The sequence below is a fragment of the Schistocerca serialis genome, chromosome 9, assembly GCF_023864345.2.
Source record: "Schistocerca serialis cubense isolate TAMUIC-IGC-003099 chromosome 9, iqSchSeri2.2, whole genome shotgun sequence".
Classification (NCBI taxonomy): domain Eukaryota; kingdom Metazoa; phylum Arthropoda; class Insecta; order Orthoptera; family Acrididae; genus Schistocerca; species Schistocerca serialis.
Genome location: NC_064646.1, coordinates 337,129,143 through 337,149,377, shown reverse-complemented (window position 1 = coordinate 337,149,377; position 20,235 = coordinate 337,129,143). Strand labels below are relative to the sequence as shown.

General features: G+C 42.7%; 1 protein-coding gene across 1 annotated transcript in view; it reads right to left on the bottom strand.

Annotated features, from left to right (window-relative positions):
- The window catches only part of LOC126418631 (CUE domain-containing protein 2), a 107,166-nt gene that overhangs the window by 29,710 nt on the left and 57,221 nt on the right, over positions 1–20,235 (bottom strand). Inside the window, exon 6 of the mRNA XM_050085477.1 lies at positions 14,855–14,980. Within this exon, the coding sequence (XP_049941434.1) occupies positions 14,855–14,980 (126 nt within the window). The remainder of the gene's footprint in view (positions 1–14,854; positions 14,981–20,235) is intronic.

The window sequence follows — 20,235 nt, the reverse complement described above, 5'->3', positions numbered from 1 at the left end:
CAGGAAGAAGGTATACTGAATTTTTTTTGTGTGTGTGTGTGTGTGTGTGTGTGTGTGTGTGTGTGTGTGAAAAAAAAGAAAGAAAAGAACAGTGAACAGCCTAAGCTTAACAAGTGCTACATTGAGCAAAGAACAGAAACAACTGCATCGTGGTTGAGTGGTTACGGTGTCGGACTGTAAAGCAGATGATCCATTTTCAAAGCTCCCTCATACCTTTATTTATTTTACTTTTTCTTCCTGTTCACTGTATTCAAATCTGTGTTTGTGTCGTGGTGTAACATTTGTTTGCAACAGCAAGATGTGAGGAAGGGGACCCATAGTGGAAGATGATTCTGCACAAGTACTCTATCAGCAGCCGAAAGGAAGAGGCTTTTCAATCATAAACCTTTGATGACAAAATGACAAGTCAATGGAATGTCTGGTGTGTCATACATGACATTAGTGGCAGTACGTATGTCATATGATAGGACCTAATTTGTACGTCTGGTGAGTGGGTGAGATATGCTTCCTTGCCTGATTTAGGTGTTCAGAATGTGAATGTGATCATTCCCAGAGAAAAGATGAAATCATCATAGTTTGTCACATAAACCTGCAATAAAGGAACGCACCAGTTTCACAATCATGCAGTTTCTCTGTGCTCTGTCAACACATATGTTTTCAACATTTTAAAGTTGCATTCCATTTTGGAAGTTTTGACTCTTTAATTCCTTTGTTATAATATAGTTCACATCTGTTTAATTGTTTTCATTTCTGTGAGACATCTATGTGGCTTCTCGTCTGCTGTCACATTTACTTGCAATGGTAATAATACTTACCACGTGACATATATTCTAAACCAATGTGACACCTGCCAAGAGTACAGAAAGAGAACAAACATTTCAATGACTGGTCAGACAGTTTATAAAGTTGCGAAAATAAATAAATAAATAAAAATAAATGGCACGATGGGATTTAGAACCCGGTTTGCCCGCGATGCAATTCAAAACCGTGACCACTTAAACATGATGCCTTTGCTTTTGCTCTTCGCTCAATGTTGTACTTGTTAAGCTTGGACTGTCCACTGTTTCTATTTCACTTTTTTTCACAGTTCTGTACATCATCTTCCTGTTTTCATGCTTGATCTGTGTTCAGTTTTTGTCAGGCTGTCCAACGGGCCCTCTTACCACTAAAACTATGGTGGGTGTGAGGGGAATTTCCCTTGTCCGCTGAAAAATTGAAAACTTTCTTCGTCGCCCATCCTCCAACATTTTAACAGTCATTCACAACTGATAGGTTGTCATACAAGGATAGAAGCTGAACAAAGGACCAAGTAGTCATCCACAAACACAGAACACTGGAAAGGACTTTCTGTTACTAGAAGTTACACTATTAACAGCTATTGATTGATTGATTGATTGAGAGGGGTTATGGGACCAAACAGTGACGACATCGGTCCTCCAATTCCGAAGTTAGTCATAGAAGAAAGAGGGTCCACTAAAAGTGCACGGATCCAGTAAGGGGAGTCAAATTATGAAATAATGAACATTAAAACACACTCAGTAAAAGGCATAAATGGTGAGACCAAAGCTAGGGGGGGGGGGGGGGGGGGGCATTTTCACAGAGGAAACTTAGGACCAGTCCAACCATCCATGAATCATCTGCTAATATTAGATTTAAGGTATCGGGAAGACTATATTTAGCAAAAGGGCCGAAAGAAGGAAAGAAGGGGGCATTCCACCAATATTTGGGATCCGTCAGTCTGGTCTGGCTCCACAACCACATTGTGAGAGTGGGTGGGCACACAAGGAAACAATGGGTGAGCCTGGTACGACCAATGCATACACGGCATAAAACGGTAGAATATTCCTCAGAGGAGTGGAAAGAAGAGTGCCAAACTCCAGCAGACTCCTTCATTCTACAAGCAGTAACACACCAGATATCATTCCATTTTTGGGGAAAGAGAGATTTGTCATGGATCTGCATATTCGCAGCTGGAATCATGAAAGGCAATGGGAGGTAAGTATTTGCTTCTCTAGCCAAATGGTCAGCCAGTTCATTCCCTGGGATGCCCAGATGACTTTGGACCCAGAGAAAGACAACTGAACAGGCAGCATGCCCAAGGGAAGAGAGAAAGTCGTGGATAGCAGAGACCAAAGGGTGAAGAGAATAGCACTGGTCAATAGCCTGCAGGCTGCTCATTCACTATGAACTAATTAAAACACTGCGGAGGGAGGCCTGAGAAACAAAAAGGAGGGCTCTGCGAATGGCTGGAAGTCCTGCTCAGAACACACTACATGACCCCGGTAATAAATGGTGCTCTAAGCCAGTAGGAGACACGGAAGCGTATTCCACCTTATCGATTGTCTTAGAACCATCAGTGTAGAAGATGGCGGCATCCTGGAACTCTGCAAGGATGGGCACAAACAAGACACTGGAAAACCCTAGGAGCCACAGAGATATTAGGACCCTGCAATAGATTGGCCCTAATCCATGGTCTAGGCACCATCCAAGGGGGGTTATGGGAGGAAAGACACGGGGAGTGCATTCCAATGAGTGGAGACGGAGATCCTGACGGGGGGAAATGAGATGCATGGCAATCGGCAATCCCACCCACCCACCCATTGGCAGGTGTTAGGAGGGAGACATACCTCACTGACAAAGAGCACAGGGTACTCGGGACGGTCAGAGAATTGGCGAATGGCAGAATTGCAACTATGTAAGAAACAAGGAGCTGGCTCCGTCATGTGTAAAGGGGGAATCCCCGCTCCTGTGAGTAGACCATCAGTGCAACTAGTGTGAAAGGCACCAATAGCCAGACGCACCCCACAATGGTGAACGCAGTCAAGCAGTTTCAGAGTAGAAGGAGCTGTTGAGTCATAAACCTGACAACCATAATCTAGTCTGGACAAGACCAGAGCACGGTAAAGATGGAGAAGAGCACACCATTCTGCACATCAAGGTGTGTGGGCCAGGAGGCAGAGAGTGTTAAGCTTCTCTATACATGTAGTCTTTAGGTGGCAAATGTGGGGCAACCATGTCAGCTTGCTATCAAAAATAAGGCCCAAGAAATGGGACACGTAATACGATAAACCCTTATCTCTGCTGTACACTTCACAAATCTGAAATGTCCGATAAGCGATGACATCACGTGAATTGAAATTATATGGCCCTTTTACTTTATCGACTTTTGGTCCACGTACAAGAGCAACGGTGACCCAGCCGTTACCGTGTTCATTCGTATCCTTGTTAGCGAGAGTGAAGTTCAAAACTCCACCACAAAACACCGATGGACTGTGCAAGATGACTTGGGCATCTACGAAATCCTTGGTAGTAATAGAAATGTTGTCTATTGCTTAAAAAGCAAGCATTTCTATTACTACCAAGGAGTTGGTCGCATAATAAAGTTGTGGACTGGGGTGTACTATGGGTCGATGACAAAAGTGCATAACCCGTGTTTTGGAGGGAGAAAACTGGAAGCCGTGGGAGGTGGCCCACGCAGAAGCCCGTCGGATGGCACCGTGGAGCCAGCGGTCAGCAGTTGCTACCGAGTGGGAGCTGCAACAGATGCAAAAATCATCAATGTACAACAACGGGGTAACCAGAGGTCCAACAGAGGACAGAAGCCCATTGATGGCAATGAAAAAGAGTGCGACACTTAGAAAAGAACCCTGTGGGATACCATTCTCCTGAATTCGAGGGGCACCCTGGAAAATGAGATAAAAACTTGTGGATAAAAATCAGAAGTGGGCCACGGAAGCCCCAGTCATGGAGGGTAACTAAAATGTGATGGCGCCAAGCCATATCGTATCCCTTATGTAGGTCAAAGAAGACCACGACAAGGTGCCGGTGGTGAGTAAAAGCCTGTCGGATGGCTGTTTCCTTTCTGAATAAATGGTCATTTGGGGATTGTCCTGCTTGGAAGCCACAGTGATATGGTAAGAAAAGGCCCCGAGATTTGAGTACCCAACATAAGCTGAAGCTGACCATCCTCTTGAGCAGTTTACAAAGTAAATTCGTCAGGCTAATTGGGTGGTAACTGTCAAGAGACTCCCCAGGCTCAAGGATGGGGATAACTATACTTTCTCACCATTGTAACAGAAAAGCACCCTTGAGCCAACGATCCAAATGTGGCTGAAGATGCTGAGGAGATGTTGCCTTGGAGGAATGTCCAAGTGTTGGACCATCTGGTTGTGGATGAAGAGGTAAGAGCCTGCAAGAATTTCCATTAAGTGAAGGGTTCATTATAGGGCTCAGCATGGTGTGGGATGAAACAGATGGGGGTCTGTTCAACTCTGCATTTCTGCCAGAGAAAGGTAGTAGGATAGGAAGAGCATGCCGATGCCATAGCAAAATGTGTCATGAGGTGTTCTGTGAGGACAATTGGATCAGTGTCAGAGCACCTAGGAGGTTAAGACCCTAGTCAGTTGATTATTGCTCGTAGCCCAGAAGGCTACTTGCACCAAACTTGAAGAGTAATATGTCCCCAGGGAGGAAACATAGATCTCCCAGCATTTCTTTTTACTCTTCTTAATAAGGTAACACGCCTTAGCACAGAGATGCTTAAAAGTGAGGAGTTTGGTCTGTGAAGAGTGTTGCTTAAATCACTGCAGCACCTGTCGGTGGTCCTGCTCAGTGACTGCGACATCCTTTGTCCGCCACGGTACTGGTCAACGACGAGGGAGACCTGTGGAAAGGGGGACAGCAGTGCCAGCAACATGAAGAATAGTGGCACAGTCACCTTGCACAGAAGGTGTCGAAGAGCACAGCAGACATATATAAAGGCCAATTGGACCTGCATAATGCCCTATGTAGAGGCCCATCTGCCTGGCGGCTCCAGGGCAATAACAGAATCGCCGGGAAGTGGCCACTCACAAAGGTTTTCATGGGATGACCAATGTAGGGAAGCCATGAGCACAGGGGAGGATATCGTGAGACCGATAGCAGAAAATGTGCCGTAAGCAGCACTGAAGTGGGTAGGGGAACCATTGTTGAGGAGATGAAAATCGAGGTCCGAGATAAGTTGGTGAATTAGGAGACCCCTACCTGTTGAAGTGACACTCCCCCACAGTGGTAGTGGCACTGAAATCCCCAAGGAGGAGAAACAGGGGCAGGAGTTGCTGAATTAAGGTAGACAGTGCAACGTAAGGAAGAGGCCTACCTGCAAGGAGGTAGGCATTGCACATGGCGATTGCCAGAGTCATTTGGACTTGAACCACTATTGCTTCCAGGATGGTATGTAGTGGGATCCAGTCACTAATGACATCGGAGCGAACCAAAGTGCAGACCCCACCATATGCTGCCCCGGGCCAGCACAGTTCCGACAGAACACCCAATAACCACGAAATCCTGGAGAGTGGTCATTACAGAAATGTATTTCTTGAAGAACAAGACAGAATGCAGAATAGGAGGAGACAAGACATTGCATTTCTGGTAAGTGATGACAGTATCCATTACAATTCCACTGGGTGATTGTATGGCAAGAGTCCAGGTTAGATATAAAGAAGCCAAGTGAAGGTCATATCACTCGGTCAGTAGCTGTCACTGACAAGGATGAGGTGACATCCATAAATAAGGTGTCAGACTCAGGTTGCGAGGGGGGAGATGGCACCTCCAGAGGCACTAGAGAGGGGACCTTGTCTTGGGATTTAGGTTTCTTCTTCTTCTTCTTCTTCTTCTCTGTCAGAGGTGGAGAAGGGTAGGGCACAGAGGAAGTACATGCATCTGTAATATTGGGAACTGAAACAGAGTGGGCTATCTTGGGGTGCACAGATGGTGCATCTCGTGGCCGAGTGGTGGTAGGAGTCTTCCAGCCTGAGAGATGCCGGGAAGAGAGGTCCTGGGAGAGAGCCTGATCACTGGCAGGTGTTGAAGAAGGGGGGCACTTCTTCAGCTGGGGAGGGGGAGTGGTTCCCTGATGGGAGGTCACGGGAACTGCAGAGGAGGGGGAGGGGAGAGAGGGACAGGGCTGGGGTAAGGATGAGGGAAGAGGAGGAGATGAAGTAACAGAGGCAAAAGTTGAAGATAGTGATGCTGGTTGGAGTTTCCCATACTTTTGGAGAGCCTCAGCATAAGACAGGCAATCCAGGGATTTGTTATTCTTGGATATTATGGTCTCTCTTGTAAGCCAGGCAATCTGGTGAGTGAGAGGAGTGGCAGTCAGCATAACTGACACATACAGGTGGAGGAACACAGGAGCTTCCCTCATGGAGAGGTTGTCCACAGTTACCACACAGAGTGTCCGCCATACAGCAGGAAGACATATGCCCAAAAAGCTAGCATAGGTGGAGGGATGTATGGCTCCACATCACATCTGTAGAACACAACCTTGACCTTCTCTGGGAGGGTTGCCCCTCAAAAGCCAGACTGAAGGAGCCAGAATTGGTGCAATTGTCTTTGTGACGCTTCTGCACATGTCGAATAAAATGAAAGCCATGCCACTCCAAATTAGCCCGGAGTTCCTCATCAGTTTGGAGGATGAGGTCCCTACGAAAAATCACTCCCTGGACAATATTCAGATAATTGTGCGAAGTAATAGACACTGGAATATTTCCAAGGCAATTACAAGCATGAAGAGCTGCAGATTGGTCAGCAGAGGAGACTTTGATCCACAGGGAGCCCGACCACATCTTACTAAGAGATTCCACTTCACCAAACTTGTCCTCAATATTTTTCACAATAAACAATGGTTTTGTGGTGCTGAATGTGTCTCCATCTGTCCTGGTACAGATGAGGTAGTGGGGAAAGTGTTTCATCCCAAGACAGCGAGCCTGGCCCTCCTCCAATGGTGTGACCAGGGAAGAGAAGGTTTCTGGGTCATATGGAGCAGGATTCAATGATCCTTCACCATTCAAAGAGATGGCCATTTGCGAACGGCCAGATTTTTGCCGCTTGATACCCTTCATGCACCAAGCATCTGCACTGATACCATCCACTCTGACCAGGGGATCTCCCCATGGGCACCACCCAGCCACAGCACTGGGCGTCTGGCATAGTGGCTGTTGCCAGGAGTTCTGATGCTCTGAGAAGATAAGCAACCGCTCCTTGGCATACATGGGGAGCGAACAACTCAGGTATCAGTAGTGCGATCCCTGTGTTGTCAGGGAGCTCAGCCATATGGGTACATAACAGCCCCACCACACGGACTGGCTACATGTGCTGGTGACCTAGCAGGGGGGAAGGGGGCTACAGTGGGTAAGGGAGAAGAAAAGGAAGGAGGGGAAAGGTATTCACACCATATATGCTAGGGAGGGAGTTCTTCCCCAAATGACTCAGACTAAAAACAGGAAATTTTGAAGTGGAACTTACACCTCAAGCGGAAACCTAAACACCAAAATGAGTGAAAGAACAGGCAAAAAGAACAAAATTGCAACCAATACAAGAATCATGTGGATAGGCCAGGTCGATATAAATCAGAACACTGAGAGAGGGGCGGGAGGGGGCAATGGAGGAGGAGTGACGATAGGGAGGGAGGGCAGGGTGAAGGAAATGCCGCCAGGGAAGGAAAAAATGGCTGCAATAGCTAGGGGGCCCCGTGTGCGCCATGCACGAATTCATGAAAGAACCGTGAGCCCCCGGGGGGGAACGGGGGGGGGGGGGGGGGGGGGCTATTAACAGCTATGGCAAGGATTTAAAACCCACCTCCGAGGGACCCATTCTTCTGTTAAAAGTGATCAGATAGGGGGTCACTAATTTTTTGAAATTCATTGTAAAAAGAAGGTGTCGGAGGATGTTATGCTGCCAAATGGTATTCCAGATCCTCTCAATGTCAAAAAGTACAAATATTACATGATGCCTATGTAAGAAAACCTGCTGTATAGCCACTTGTCATAGCCACTTGTAGGAGGTATACATACTCACAGGTCGAGTGATACCTCCTGAACCCACAGTGAAAGCAACTAAGAAGCTGTTACATTCGAAGATACAGAGAAAATAGCAGTTGACTACCTGCTGCAAGGCTTTTCTTACACATCTGATGTGGACAACACTATGATAGCTACTGAGGTATATACAGTCTTTTCCAGGTTTTAATAGTGGAATTGTAATAAACCCTGTCCACAAGTCAGAAAATGAAGTTAAAAAGTACAAGCAAGATTACTTCATCCTGTGATGTGCCACAACATAAAGTAATGGGACATATCGTGCCCAAGTGATGTGTGACAAGCCACAGAAAAAATCAAATCCAGCTCCCACATGGAGAAGGGGTAGTTGTATTGGTGGATGTGAAGCCCTAATTGCTCCTCTGTAGTGTTGAAGAATTGAATCCTGACCTCCAGTAGTAGTCACTCTGACAAAATGCTCCACTTCTGCCTGGACAATGTCTTGAGTTTTCTTTGAGAATTCCATTCTGCATTACAATAGCCACTGGGCAGCTCTCACGTCTACTGGAAAGCCTCCTGGTGGTCTCCTATAGAACTGCACTTATAGTGAAGTGATTTACGATACTCAGCCACAATCTCTTCTTGCTTCCTCTAATAATCTGATGGCATTTTGCCGTTGCTAATGAAAAACTGCAAGTTTCTATGCAGTCTGTCAACACCTGAAAGTACGCACAGATACTCGCCGGACTCTATAGAGTGGCATTCATATTCACTGCTTCATCAGGATTTAGGCTCCCTTTGTAGCTGGCCTGAAGCCTTTGGAGTGGATGCTTCAGTGGCATTGGTGATTTGTGCTGGTAATATGATCCACCATTCCTGAAGAGTATCACAGTATGCAAACACAACAAAGTGGCTGTACAGTGTCCAGTTTGCATTACTGAGCATTCGTTGTGGTCGTTTTCTTTCATCTGGCAGGTGAAGTATGCTGAGAGGTCAACAGCAGTGAACGACAGGGTGTGGAAGTGTGTGTCTGACCCTTGTTTCACAGATGTTTATATGATGACATTACGAGGCTCTTGTGCACTTTACAAACCCCACACAGGAGGAAGGGGTGGGGTAGTTGCGTAAGTAGTTTGGTGAGAGCCTCCTATTTAGGCTTTGCGCTGGAGCAGGTAGAGAGAAAGTATTGTTCACCTATGATGTACATGCACTGATATAGCGACTCCTCGTAGGCTGGTAGTGTGGCAAAGAGCCACTACTCCTTCTTTAGCTCTCAGTCCACTACAGCCATCTTTTTTATGAAGATTATAGCTTCTTAGGTCTGGTGTTGTCAGATAGATTAAAATGTATCTCCTGTGGCCATACACACATTGGTCTCCACTAAACTAAAAGTTGTAGTTCATCCACACATGTCCTGAACATACGGATGAATCACTGTCATAGGGGAGCCATCTTACTGCTGAGGGAGGAGGCCAATTTGTAATCAAAGCAATCACAATGCAGTAATGATCCAGTCCTGTGGGGGTCATCTGAGAGTGAGAGTGAGTGAGTGAGTGAGTGAGTGAGTGAGTGAGTGAGTGAGAGAGAGAGAGAGTTGGAAATATCAAGAGCTGAGTTTGTCCAACAAGGTGAAGGTGCACGGGGATTGGTGAAAATATTTCCTATCATATATCATTTGATGTGACTGATGTCACGGGGTAGCAAACTCAACAATTTTATATGAGGCACTTGGTAGTTTTACATGCACTGTCGCTAGTTGGAGCGACAATTGTAGCATATACATTACTGTCAATTGCAAATACGCCATACTTCCATGGACGAGTAAGGCAATGCCACCCTTCTCATCAATCTAGTATTTTTCACTATGTTGTATCAGTGCAGTGTACCGCTACTATACATATCAAGAAAAAAAGGTCCAGTACACACATAAAATGTGAGGTACAAAAACATATCAAACTGTGCTGTTTCCCTCATGATCAACCTATTGTTGCATACCTTTAAAAATGGGTAATAACTAGTTAATCTTTAACTTATTTTTCCAACGCAAACTGTAAAATGTGGACCAGTGTTGCATCACAGGAACTATGATAACAAAAGGCATGAAGCAGAGAGAGACAGAAAATCACAGAGGATGGTCAGCATTAAAAAAAAAAAAATCGCAACACCAAGGAGGAGTTGTGCGACATAAATGAAAGTTTGCAGATGTATGTCTATATGTGAAAGACGATGTCTATTCAAATTTCGTGCCAGTGGCATAATAGTGGTAATAATAGCACCACTGTGAAGATGGAAATCAGATTTGCATCAAATACACACTGTAACGGTCATGACAATTAGTTAGCTTTGAGACTGCATGTGCTGAGTTGATGTTAGCCAAGAACACCTTTAAAATGACAAAGATACCATTATCAACAACTTACTGAGTTTGAACAAGGTTGTGCAATAGGGGTACGAGAAGCTGGATGTTCCTTTTGCAAATCTGCAGAAAGACTTGGCAGGACTGTAGCTATTGTACATGACTGCTGGCAGAGGTGCCATGAGAATGTATAGTCAAAAGAAAACCAGGCTCGTGATGGCCACATGGCGCTACTGAGAGGAAAGACCATCATGTTCGATGTATGTGCTGCATCTGCAGCAGCAATGTGAGCAGCAACTGGCACCACAGTGACACAACAAACTGTTACAAATTGGTTATTTCTTGGACAGTTCCAAGCTAGGTGCCCTATAGCATGCTTTCCACTAAACCCAGACCCCCACCTATGTGTCTTTAGTGTTGCCAAGCGGAGCTCATTAGAGAGCTCTGATGAAAACTGTTTCTTCCTCAGTTACAGTGATGGTCGTGTATTGGTTAGGAGGAGGCCAATTGAGGACCTGCAACCAACATGGCTGCGTGCTAGACACACTAGATCCACACCAGGAGTTATGGTCTGGAGTGCGACTTTGTATGAAAGCAGGAGCACTCTTGCAGTTATCACATGTGCCCTGATTGCAAAACTGTGTGTCAGTCTGGTGATTTGACCTGTTGTGCTGCCATTCACAAATAGCATTCCAGGGCATGTTTTCAACAAGATAAGGTTCACCCACATACAACTGTTGCAACCAAGCAAGGTCTACAGGATGTGAACATGTTCCCTTGGCCTGCTCAACCACCACACCCATCTCCAACTGATAACATATGCGACATCAAGGGACAACAACTCCACTGTCATCCACAAACAGCATTAAATGTTCCAATATAGACTAATCAAGTACAACAGGCATGAAACTCCATCCCACAAACTGACATCCGATACCTGCACAACACTATGCATGCAAATTTCCATGTTTGCAGTCACCATTCTGGCAGTTACACCAGTTATTAATGTAATAGCATTTCAAATTTGCCATGGTTTATCTCTCACTTATATTAACCAGTGATCTTGCCCTGTTAACCACTTAAATATGTTACCTAGACAAATGTTTCCCTGAAATTTCAGTACTGAAAGCAAAATCAAAACAATATGAAGTACAATTGGAAGGGAAATGTGAAAGTCTATTGGGGAACAAGATGACCTAGTAATTAAAGATGTCTAAATGTTCCATGACACAAAGCATATAGCAATGTGAATAATCAGTTCAAAATACAAAACATTGCAGTACAATGAACATATTAACCAATTCAAGATAGCCTCAACTTCTTCCAGTGAAATCAGGAAAATAATTCTCTTTCTTAAAAGTAAAAATTCACCTGGGGCTGATAACATTTCTTCAAAATATTAAAAGCATACTCTTTTGATATAACTACTGTACTCAGCCATATATTTAACCATCATTTTCACAAATTATCTTTCCAGACAGACTAAGGTTGCCTTTGTAAGAACCATCTTCAACAAATATAGTAGGACAGATATTCATTAAAACTGACTTTTTTCACAGTTAACTTCCTCCTCAAATAATTGGAAGAGTTAACGTATTTAAGAACATCTGAACATAACTGAAAATATACGATTCTGGGTAGTCATAATTTTGATTACAGAAGGGCCTCTGCAGTGAACATACCATTTACCATTTCACTAACAGTGTATTAAAAATTTTGTGATGAAAGCATTAGAAAATTATACTTCCATTCATTTATGTCGTATGAAATAATTTCCTGGGGCAATTGCAAACATATAAATAAAATATTAGTTAAACAGAAACAAGCTATAAGGATAATATCAGGAGTCTATGCTCAAACTTCATGCAGGCAGTTGTTTGAAAAACTGTGTATACTAACAAAAGCATTATTTGAAAATAACAACAGCATGCATAAATACTGTATAACACTACGAACAAAAGTAGTCTCCATTATCTACACCGTAACATCACTTTGCACAGAAAGGAAAAACGTATGCAGTCATAAACACAGGGTGTTACAAAAAGGTATGGCCAAACTTTCAGGAAACATTCCTCACACACAAAGAAAGAAAATATGTTATGTGGACATGTGTCCGGAAACGCTTACTTTCCATGTTAGAGCTCATTTTATTACTTCTCTTCAAATCACATTAATCATGGAATGGAAACACACAGCAACAGAACTTACCAGCATGACCTCAAACACTTTGTTACAGGAAATGTTCAAAATGTCCTCTGTTAGCGAGGATACATGCATCCACCCTCTGTTGCATGGAATTCCTGATGCGCTGATGCAGCCCTGGAGAATGGCGTATTGTATCACAGCCGTCCACAATACGAGCATGAAGAGTCTCTACATTTGGTACCGAGGTTGTGTAGACAAGAGCTTTCAAATGCCCCCATAAATGAAAGTCAAGAGGGTTGAGGTCAGGAGAGCGTGGAGGCCATGGAATTGTTCCGCCTCTACCAATCCATCGGTCACCGAATCTGTTGTTGAGAAGCGTACGAACACTTCGACTGAAATGTGCAGGAGCTCCATCGTGCATGAACCACATGTTGTGTCGTACTTGTAAAGGCACATGTTCTAGCAGCACAGGTAGAGTATCCCGTATGAAATCATGATAACGTGCTCCATTGAGCATAGGAGGACGACGAAACTAAAATGAGCTCTAACATGGAAATTAAGCGTTTCCGGACACATGTCCACATAACATCTTTTCTTTATTTGTGTGTGAGGAATGTTTCCTGAAAGTTTGGCCGTACCTTTTTGTAACACCCTGTATATCTGAGCTCCTCCCCTGTGAATTACACTGAGGTGACAAAGATCATGGGATAGCGATACAAACTTATACAGATGGTGATAGTATCGCATATACAAGGTATACAAGGGTAGTGCATTGGCATCACAGTCATTTGTGCTCAGGTGATTCATGTGAAAAGGTTTTCGATGTAATTACAGCTGCACGACGGAAATTATGAGACTTTGAATCCAGAGTGGTAGTTGGAGTTAGATGCATGGGACATTAATTCCAATTTGGAAATCATTAAGGAATTTAATGTACCGGGATCCACAGTGTGAATAGTGCGCCAAGAATTTAAAATTTCAGGCATTACCTGTCATCACAAACATCACAGTGGCTGACATCCTTCACTTAACAAGCAAGAGCAACAGCATTTGCATAGCTGTCAGTGTTAACAGACAAGCAACACTGTGTCAAATAACCACAGAAATGAATGTGGTACGTACAGCGAACATATGTTAGCACAGTGCAACAAAATTTGGCATTAAATGGGATACGGTAGCAGATGACCGACATGAGCGACTATGTTAAAAACATGAATCACCTGCAGCCCCTCTCCCAGTGGTTGGACCATAGACAACTGGAAAACCATGGCATAGTCAGATCAGTCCTGATTCCAGATGGTAAGAGCTGATGGTAGGGTTCGAGCATGGTGCAGACCTCATGAAGCCACAGACCTAAGCTGCAAAAAGGGACTGTGCAAGCTGGTGGTGGTTCCATAATGGCATTGGCTGTGTTTACTTGGAATGGAGTGGGTCCTTTGGTCCAACTGAACAGATCACAGACTGGAAATGGTTATGTTCAGCTACTTGGAGACCATTTGCAGCCACTCAAGGACTTCACGTTCTCAAACAATGATGGAATTTTTGTGGACGACAATGCACCATGTCACCAGGCCATAATTGTTTATGACTGGTTTGTACAATATTCTGGACAATTTGAATTAATAATTTGACCACCCAGATCATCTGACATGAACTACATCAAAAAGTTATGAGACTTTATCGAGTGATCAGTCCATGCACATAATACTGCACTAGCAGCTCTTTTGCAGTTATGAATGGCTATACAGGCTTTGTGGCTCAGCACTCTGAAGCGGACTTGCCAAGTCCTTGTCACGTCAAGTTGCTGCACTACGCCAGGCAAAAAGAGGTCTGTCACGATATTAGCAGATATCTCATTACTTTTGTCGCCTCAGTGTAAAGGCGATGCAAATAATGAAAGTTTCAAAAGGAACTGAAATCATTTCTACCTGACAACTGCTCTCATTCCACAGACAAATTTTGAGTAGATGAGTATGTATGAGGTTGAGTTACATTTATAAAAGGGTGCTGTAAATTAAGATTAAAACAAAAAGTTCATTTATGAAAATGGACAGTACCTAGCTATGTTTTCACAGTGGAAATGGATCTTATTTGTAGATTTGTGAACCTATTAACACATTCCTCATCATGACGAGTTAATGTGAATATGATCCACAGGCTTGAGATGAAAATAAAAATACTTGTGAAGAGCAAAAGATAATAAATACTATTATTGTGTTCAAAATTTGATATTAAATTAAAAGTGCACACTGCTCTATCTTCTAGAAAACATATTAGGCAATGAGCATTAAAAAAAGAGCCACTGGCACTATTATAATTTTTTCATTATTTTTTAAAATTCAGTGTCATTAGTTTTTAATTTCAGCAAAAATAATGTTCTGTGTAGTAAGATTAATCTTTCAATTACGCAGTTACATAGGCCCTCATAAACCACATTAAAAAAGAAAGCCGAGTTCGTTTATCACAATGGGAACAATGCATGCAAAATCAATTGTCTGCACTCCAGCTGCAGTTAATGTTTTGTGTGTAATTTTGCTTGTGAAAAGCTAATACATACTGCTTTTGGTCCCACTGGCCTGTGCTCACGAACATCGTCATCCTTGTCCACATAGCTATACCTCGCTATTATGCGTGATTTCAGTTCTTGATCATCTACAACAGCTTTCTGGCGCTGAGCTAATGCCTGCAACCAAGTAAGAAAATTTAATTAGAGTTTTAGATGTATCAAAACAAGTCATGATACTGTTAGGTAAACTGCTCATTGTACAATGATGGTTCAAATAAGAAAGTCAAGATCAGCTCTCAGATGAAAAAGGATGGATCAGGAATTGACTATGACCTATTTGAAAGCATTATGTGAGAATTAATCTCAAGTTATTTCAGGATACTGGGTGATGATTTCTTCCAAGGTATAAAGTCTACATCTTAATTACAATCTTAGCCTCATCATTTAGTTATACACTGCATTGTGGGTAAACTCAGAAGTATACTGAAATTCCTTCTCTTTTAATTAGGCTTTAGCACAATTAAATGAATAGTGTTGTCACCATATTATGTGTGTTGCACTCAGATGGATGAATTAGAGTACCACACTTTATTAAAATCCTTTACTTTGGGCTGCTGAAGGTTTATTAAGGAGTCTGTTTTCATTAATTTTCAACAGCTGAGATGTGTGTGGATAAAGTGAATATGATACACTGAATGGTGTTCCGAAACTGCAACTGAAGAAGATAACACAAAAAATTTTAAAATATTGTATACCATAGTTTGCAAATAAAGGTTTATGAAATTTATGATGCTTTGGTGATTTCAAGAAAAAGAGCCCAATATATTTTAAATGCAGAATTTACTAACAGAAAGCTCTATACAACATGGGTCCCACAGCTGTTGAATGCTGATCAAAAGCAATCCAAGAATGGCATCAACTTACAAAATTTATTGACCTGCGATGGGACTAAAAAAAAAAAAAAAAGTCCACCTTTCCCTCATAAAGTGATAGTCACTGAGTTAAAATTAATAGACAGTATGTTTTTGTTATTCATGGCATGTCCGATCAAATCAACCACAATGATAGACAGTTTCCATAATGACTATGCAACACAGTTTACCACAGAGCATAAGTAATAATATGCTGATGTCTCCTCTATTTACTTGGCCACTAGAACAACTGTAAGGAATTTATCAGTTGAATACACAGAAGATGAAATGTGATTTCATTACTCAGGGCACAAATTTGAACGCCGAAGATTAAAGCTGAAACACCTGAGATTACAAATGAAGAAGACATTCGAAACTGAACCTTGGGCAGGAGAATTAATGTTCAAAATTTGTTTGGGACACATAAGGATCTTTACTGGAAGACTGTTTTCAAAAGGTGTATAAGATCAACAGTGCAAGACATATTCATTTGCATCTCGACTATTGCTAGCCTGTAATCTGACCAAGTGCTGGAACCTGTGGTCATGACATATTGTGACATCACTTTATGTTTCCCCACACAGTGCTGGTCAGCACACTGACACCATCAACCATATGTGTTTCAAGTTGATGCACTCCTGAACTTGCTTTCTTCTAACTGTCACATCTTTAAACTATTCTAATATACTTTATGAGGTCATAAATTTTTGTTATGAAATAATACTGTACATTTGCAAACATGAGAACAAAGACTCAGCATATTATCTGGCTTGTCAAAATCTTACCTGCTACTAGGTATGTCAATCAGATTTTCAGTGCACATGTGCACTTGACAAAAAAACTGCTGATGTTCTGAACGATATATGAAACAATCACAGTTACATACTGTACTGGTCTAGTAAATGGAAGTTTTTGCAAATAGTAACAGCCTTGGCAGAAAATTGTGTTTTCCTTCAATAAATACATGATGGAGCAGGGAAAAAAACATTTTCATGATTGAATAACTGAAACCTAGTTTTTGTCAACCGTAGACACACACACACAAACAAACACACACACAAACAAACACACACACACACACACACACACACACACACACACACACACACACAAAACAAACAAACAAACAAACAAACAAACAAACACACACACACACACACACACACACACACACAAACGCATACGCAACTCGCACCCACATCTGCAGTGTCAAGCAACTGAAACCATACTGCATGGTTGCGTTTGCATGAGTGTTTGACAAAGGCCTTAATGGCTGAAAGTTATTGTGTGAATCTTTTGGTTGTGCCTATCACGACTCAGCACCTCCGCTATTTGGTGAGTAGCGCCTTTCCTTCTCTAATATTGTTACATTCCATCCTGGATTTTCCATTGTTAGAAACCTGGCTTTTTTTTTTTTTTTTTTTTTTTTAAATATCTTGCATGCAGTAATAGTATTTTTGAAATCTACATACTTTAACAAGGTTCAGAAAATAATGTCACAGAGGAAAATCTTTCTTTACGAACACAAATTTGGATCCTCTTCTGAAAGTTACACAGGCCTCTCAACAACATTTTATTCAGTACAGCTTCAATTTTATGATGAATGGAAATCTTAAGGTCACCAAATGTGTGAAGCTTGTTCATGAGGTCATGGACTGTGTGGGGCTTGTTCATGTACACTCTTGATCCCAAGTAGCTCCACAGAAAGAAATCCCAGACTGATAGATGGGGTGAGCATGAGGGATGAGGAACATCACATATCATGAAATGACATGTCCTTGAAATATTTGTTGAACCACTTTCATGGCTGCTCTTGATGTATGAGCTGTGGCACTATGCAGTTGGAACTACATTTCTCTCAGTCCACTTGATGCCTTTCAAGTACTGTTATGCTAAAATTTGAATGTAATGCGCTGATTCACAGCATCTGCAGTTCCTCCCTCTTCAAAAAAGTAACATCCACCAATCCCTATATCAGAGAAAATGCAGCACACTGTTATTTTTGAACTGTGGAGAGATTTTTCATGTAGTTCTTGCGGGTCCCTGACACCAAGTACTCACAAATACTGGAAACTCCGCATCTTCTGTAAGATTAGCATCCATTACACCACAAAGTTCTCTGCACTGCACAAAATCCACTTCACTTAGCTGCTGGACAACCAATATTTTGTACAGGTGAAATTTGAGATCACCATGTAAAATGCAATGAATCAAATGAAGTGACATACCCAGCGATGCAGCCTGTTGCCAAGTGGATCATTTTGAACTGGCAAGAACTGCCGCCCTCACTCTGTTTATGTTTTCCAGAGTTTGGGAAGGCCAGGTGGTTTCTTTTTCTCTACAGATCCAGTACTTCTAAATGCTGCAACTCACCCGAGTATAGTGGTTTGATCTGGGACAGCATCTAGATGCATTTGAATGGAAACATCTTTTAATGGTAAAAGACATTGAACCGTGACCACAGAATCATTGTTTCTAAAAGAACTTCCCAACTCCAAACACATGATGCTCTACGCTCCAATGCCTCAAAGCAACTGATACTGCATTGTATGAACTCCCCCCCCCCCCCCCCCCCCCCCGCCCCGCCCCCCCAGTGATCACTACACATCAAAACCCCCACTTGTTGTCGAGTGCTAGTGGTTTACAAACATGTGTTTCCTCTGTTCCTCCCTGTTATTGACAGACGGCTGAAGGAAGAGTTATCTTTATTTTTTCAATGCAGAGGAGATCAAGAGAAAGTTGCAGCATCAGCCTCAAGCACACTACAGCAACCATTCGAGGGGTATGTGGGCCCGCCACTGACATAATTCTGCAGCTAGGAGCTACAACAATGCTGGTACAGGACTCTGCAATGCAGTGTTCTACAGTCAGCAGTGGACAAGATTGTCACATGCTGTAGCACAACACAACATTTCCACAGTCTACTACATGATGGGAATCTACCTCCTACCATAAGACCCCCAGCCAGAGTGACTGTATATGCTACCAGCTCATGCCATTGACACCAGCTGCTGCCTCAGTATACTCATAGTGTGATAGCTATGGCTGGGTTTTCAGCTGCACCCATCAACCACCTCTATGGAAGCACTAAATAACAAATAATACTGTTGTTGAGTTAGCATTTTTGAGTCTGCACTAATTGTAGTACTGAAGGTTCCATCCCACAGCATTCCACAAAAGCCACTTTGGAGTAAGTAGAAGCCATACTGGAAGTCATGTCACTCAGCTGCAGCAGTGGTATCAGAAGAGCCAGTACCTACAAGTGACATCTCGGACCAACTATCTGCGACAACCCTTCAGTGTGTTGAGTGAAAATGAACTGTTTTGCATTTGACAGGGTTACATAAACATTGTATGAATAGGTGGGGCCCGGACATATGCCAGGGAATAACTGTGGCTAGTATTCAAACTACGAGTTGGGAAGATACGACTGCAGAGATGATTCAGACAGTGCAAATGCAGGCATACAATATGGAGCTGTCCACGCAGTTGGCTGCATTGAGAGACAATAGTCTCAGTACGTCAGTAACCAACCAAAATGCAAGTACCACTAACCTAGTCTCTCCTTTTTCAGATAAGGCAGAAGAGTTCTTGTTAGCACCCATGGAAAATTTGTTGACAGCTATAAAGCTGGGACACTGGGCACAGCAACTGCTTCTACAAAGGAATGTACCAACATCTGAAATTCTGAAGGCACACTTACTGCAGTGGTGAAGAACGAAAAACAGTTGCAGGTATTACAATGAACATGTCACAAAAACAGGGAGAGACCACTGAAAATTTTGTGGAGAGGTTTAGGAAGTTAAATGTCAACACATATGAGCCAACAGAAAATGATGACATTAACAGGGTCCTTCTGCAAGAGACAAAGCAGAGGGCAAGACATATTTTTGCAGGGATTGCCATCCGAAGCATCAAGAGAGGTACAGACAGAGTTCCCTAAAAACTTAACTGAAGCCACGTAGCATTAGAGGAAATAGGCACAATGACCCAAATTCACTACTGATGTAGAATATTCAGGTGTGGGTGAACAGGCCACTTATGATGTGAACACTATGAAACATAAAGTAAGAAATGTGGGCAAACAGAGCATCTAGAATGGGACTGCAGACAAAAATCTAACGTGGGGTGAGAATGGTACCTCAAAGTTAAATAACAATGGGGGCTCCAGAGGTGCTATGTTACTCCCAGTACATGCAAATTGTGAAAACTTTTGCAGTGGCATAATTTTGCTTAGTAAATGGAAAGAAGCATAAGTTTATATTGGACTCGGCTTTACAAATGTCTGTGGCAAGAATGGACCAAAGGGGGAACAGGAGGTTGGACCCAACACAATACACATCGAGTGTAGGTGGAAATGATATGTGCTCACGGGGTTCACTGATTCTGAGTTTTCAGGTTGGGACAAAAAGTGTTTGCGTTTGTATACCATTTCTGCAACAGTTACTGTACAATCTTGGGGTTAGATTCCTTGATTAAATAGCATGGTAACGTCAATCTAGCATGGTGCATAGAAGAGCT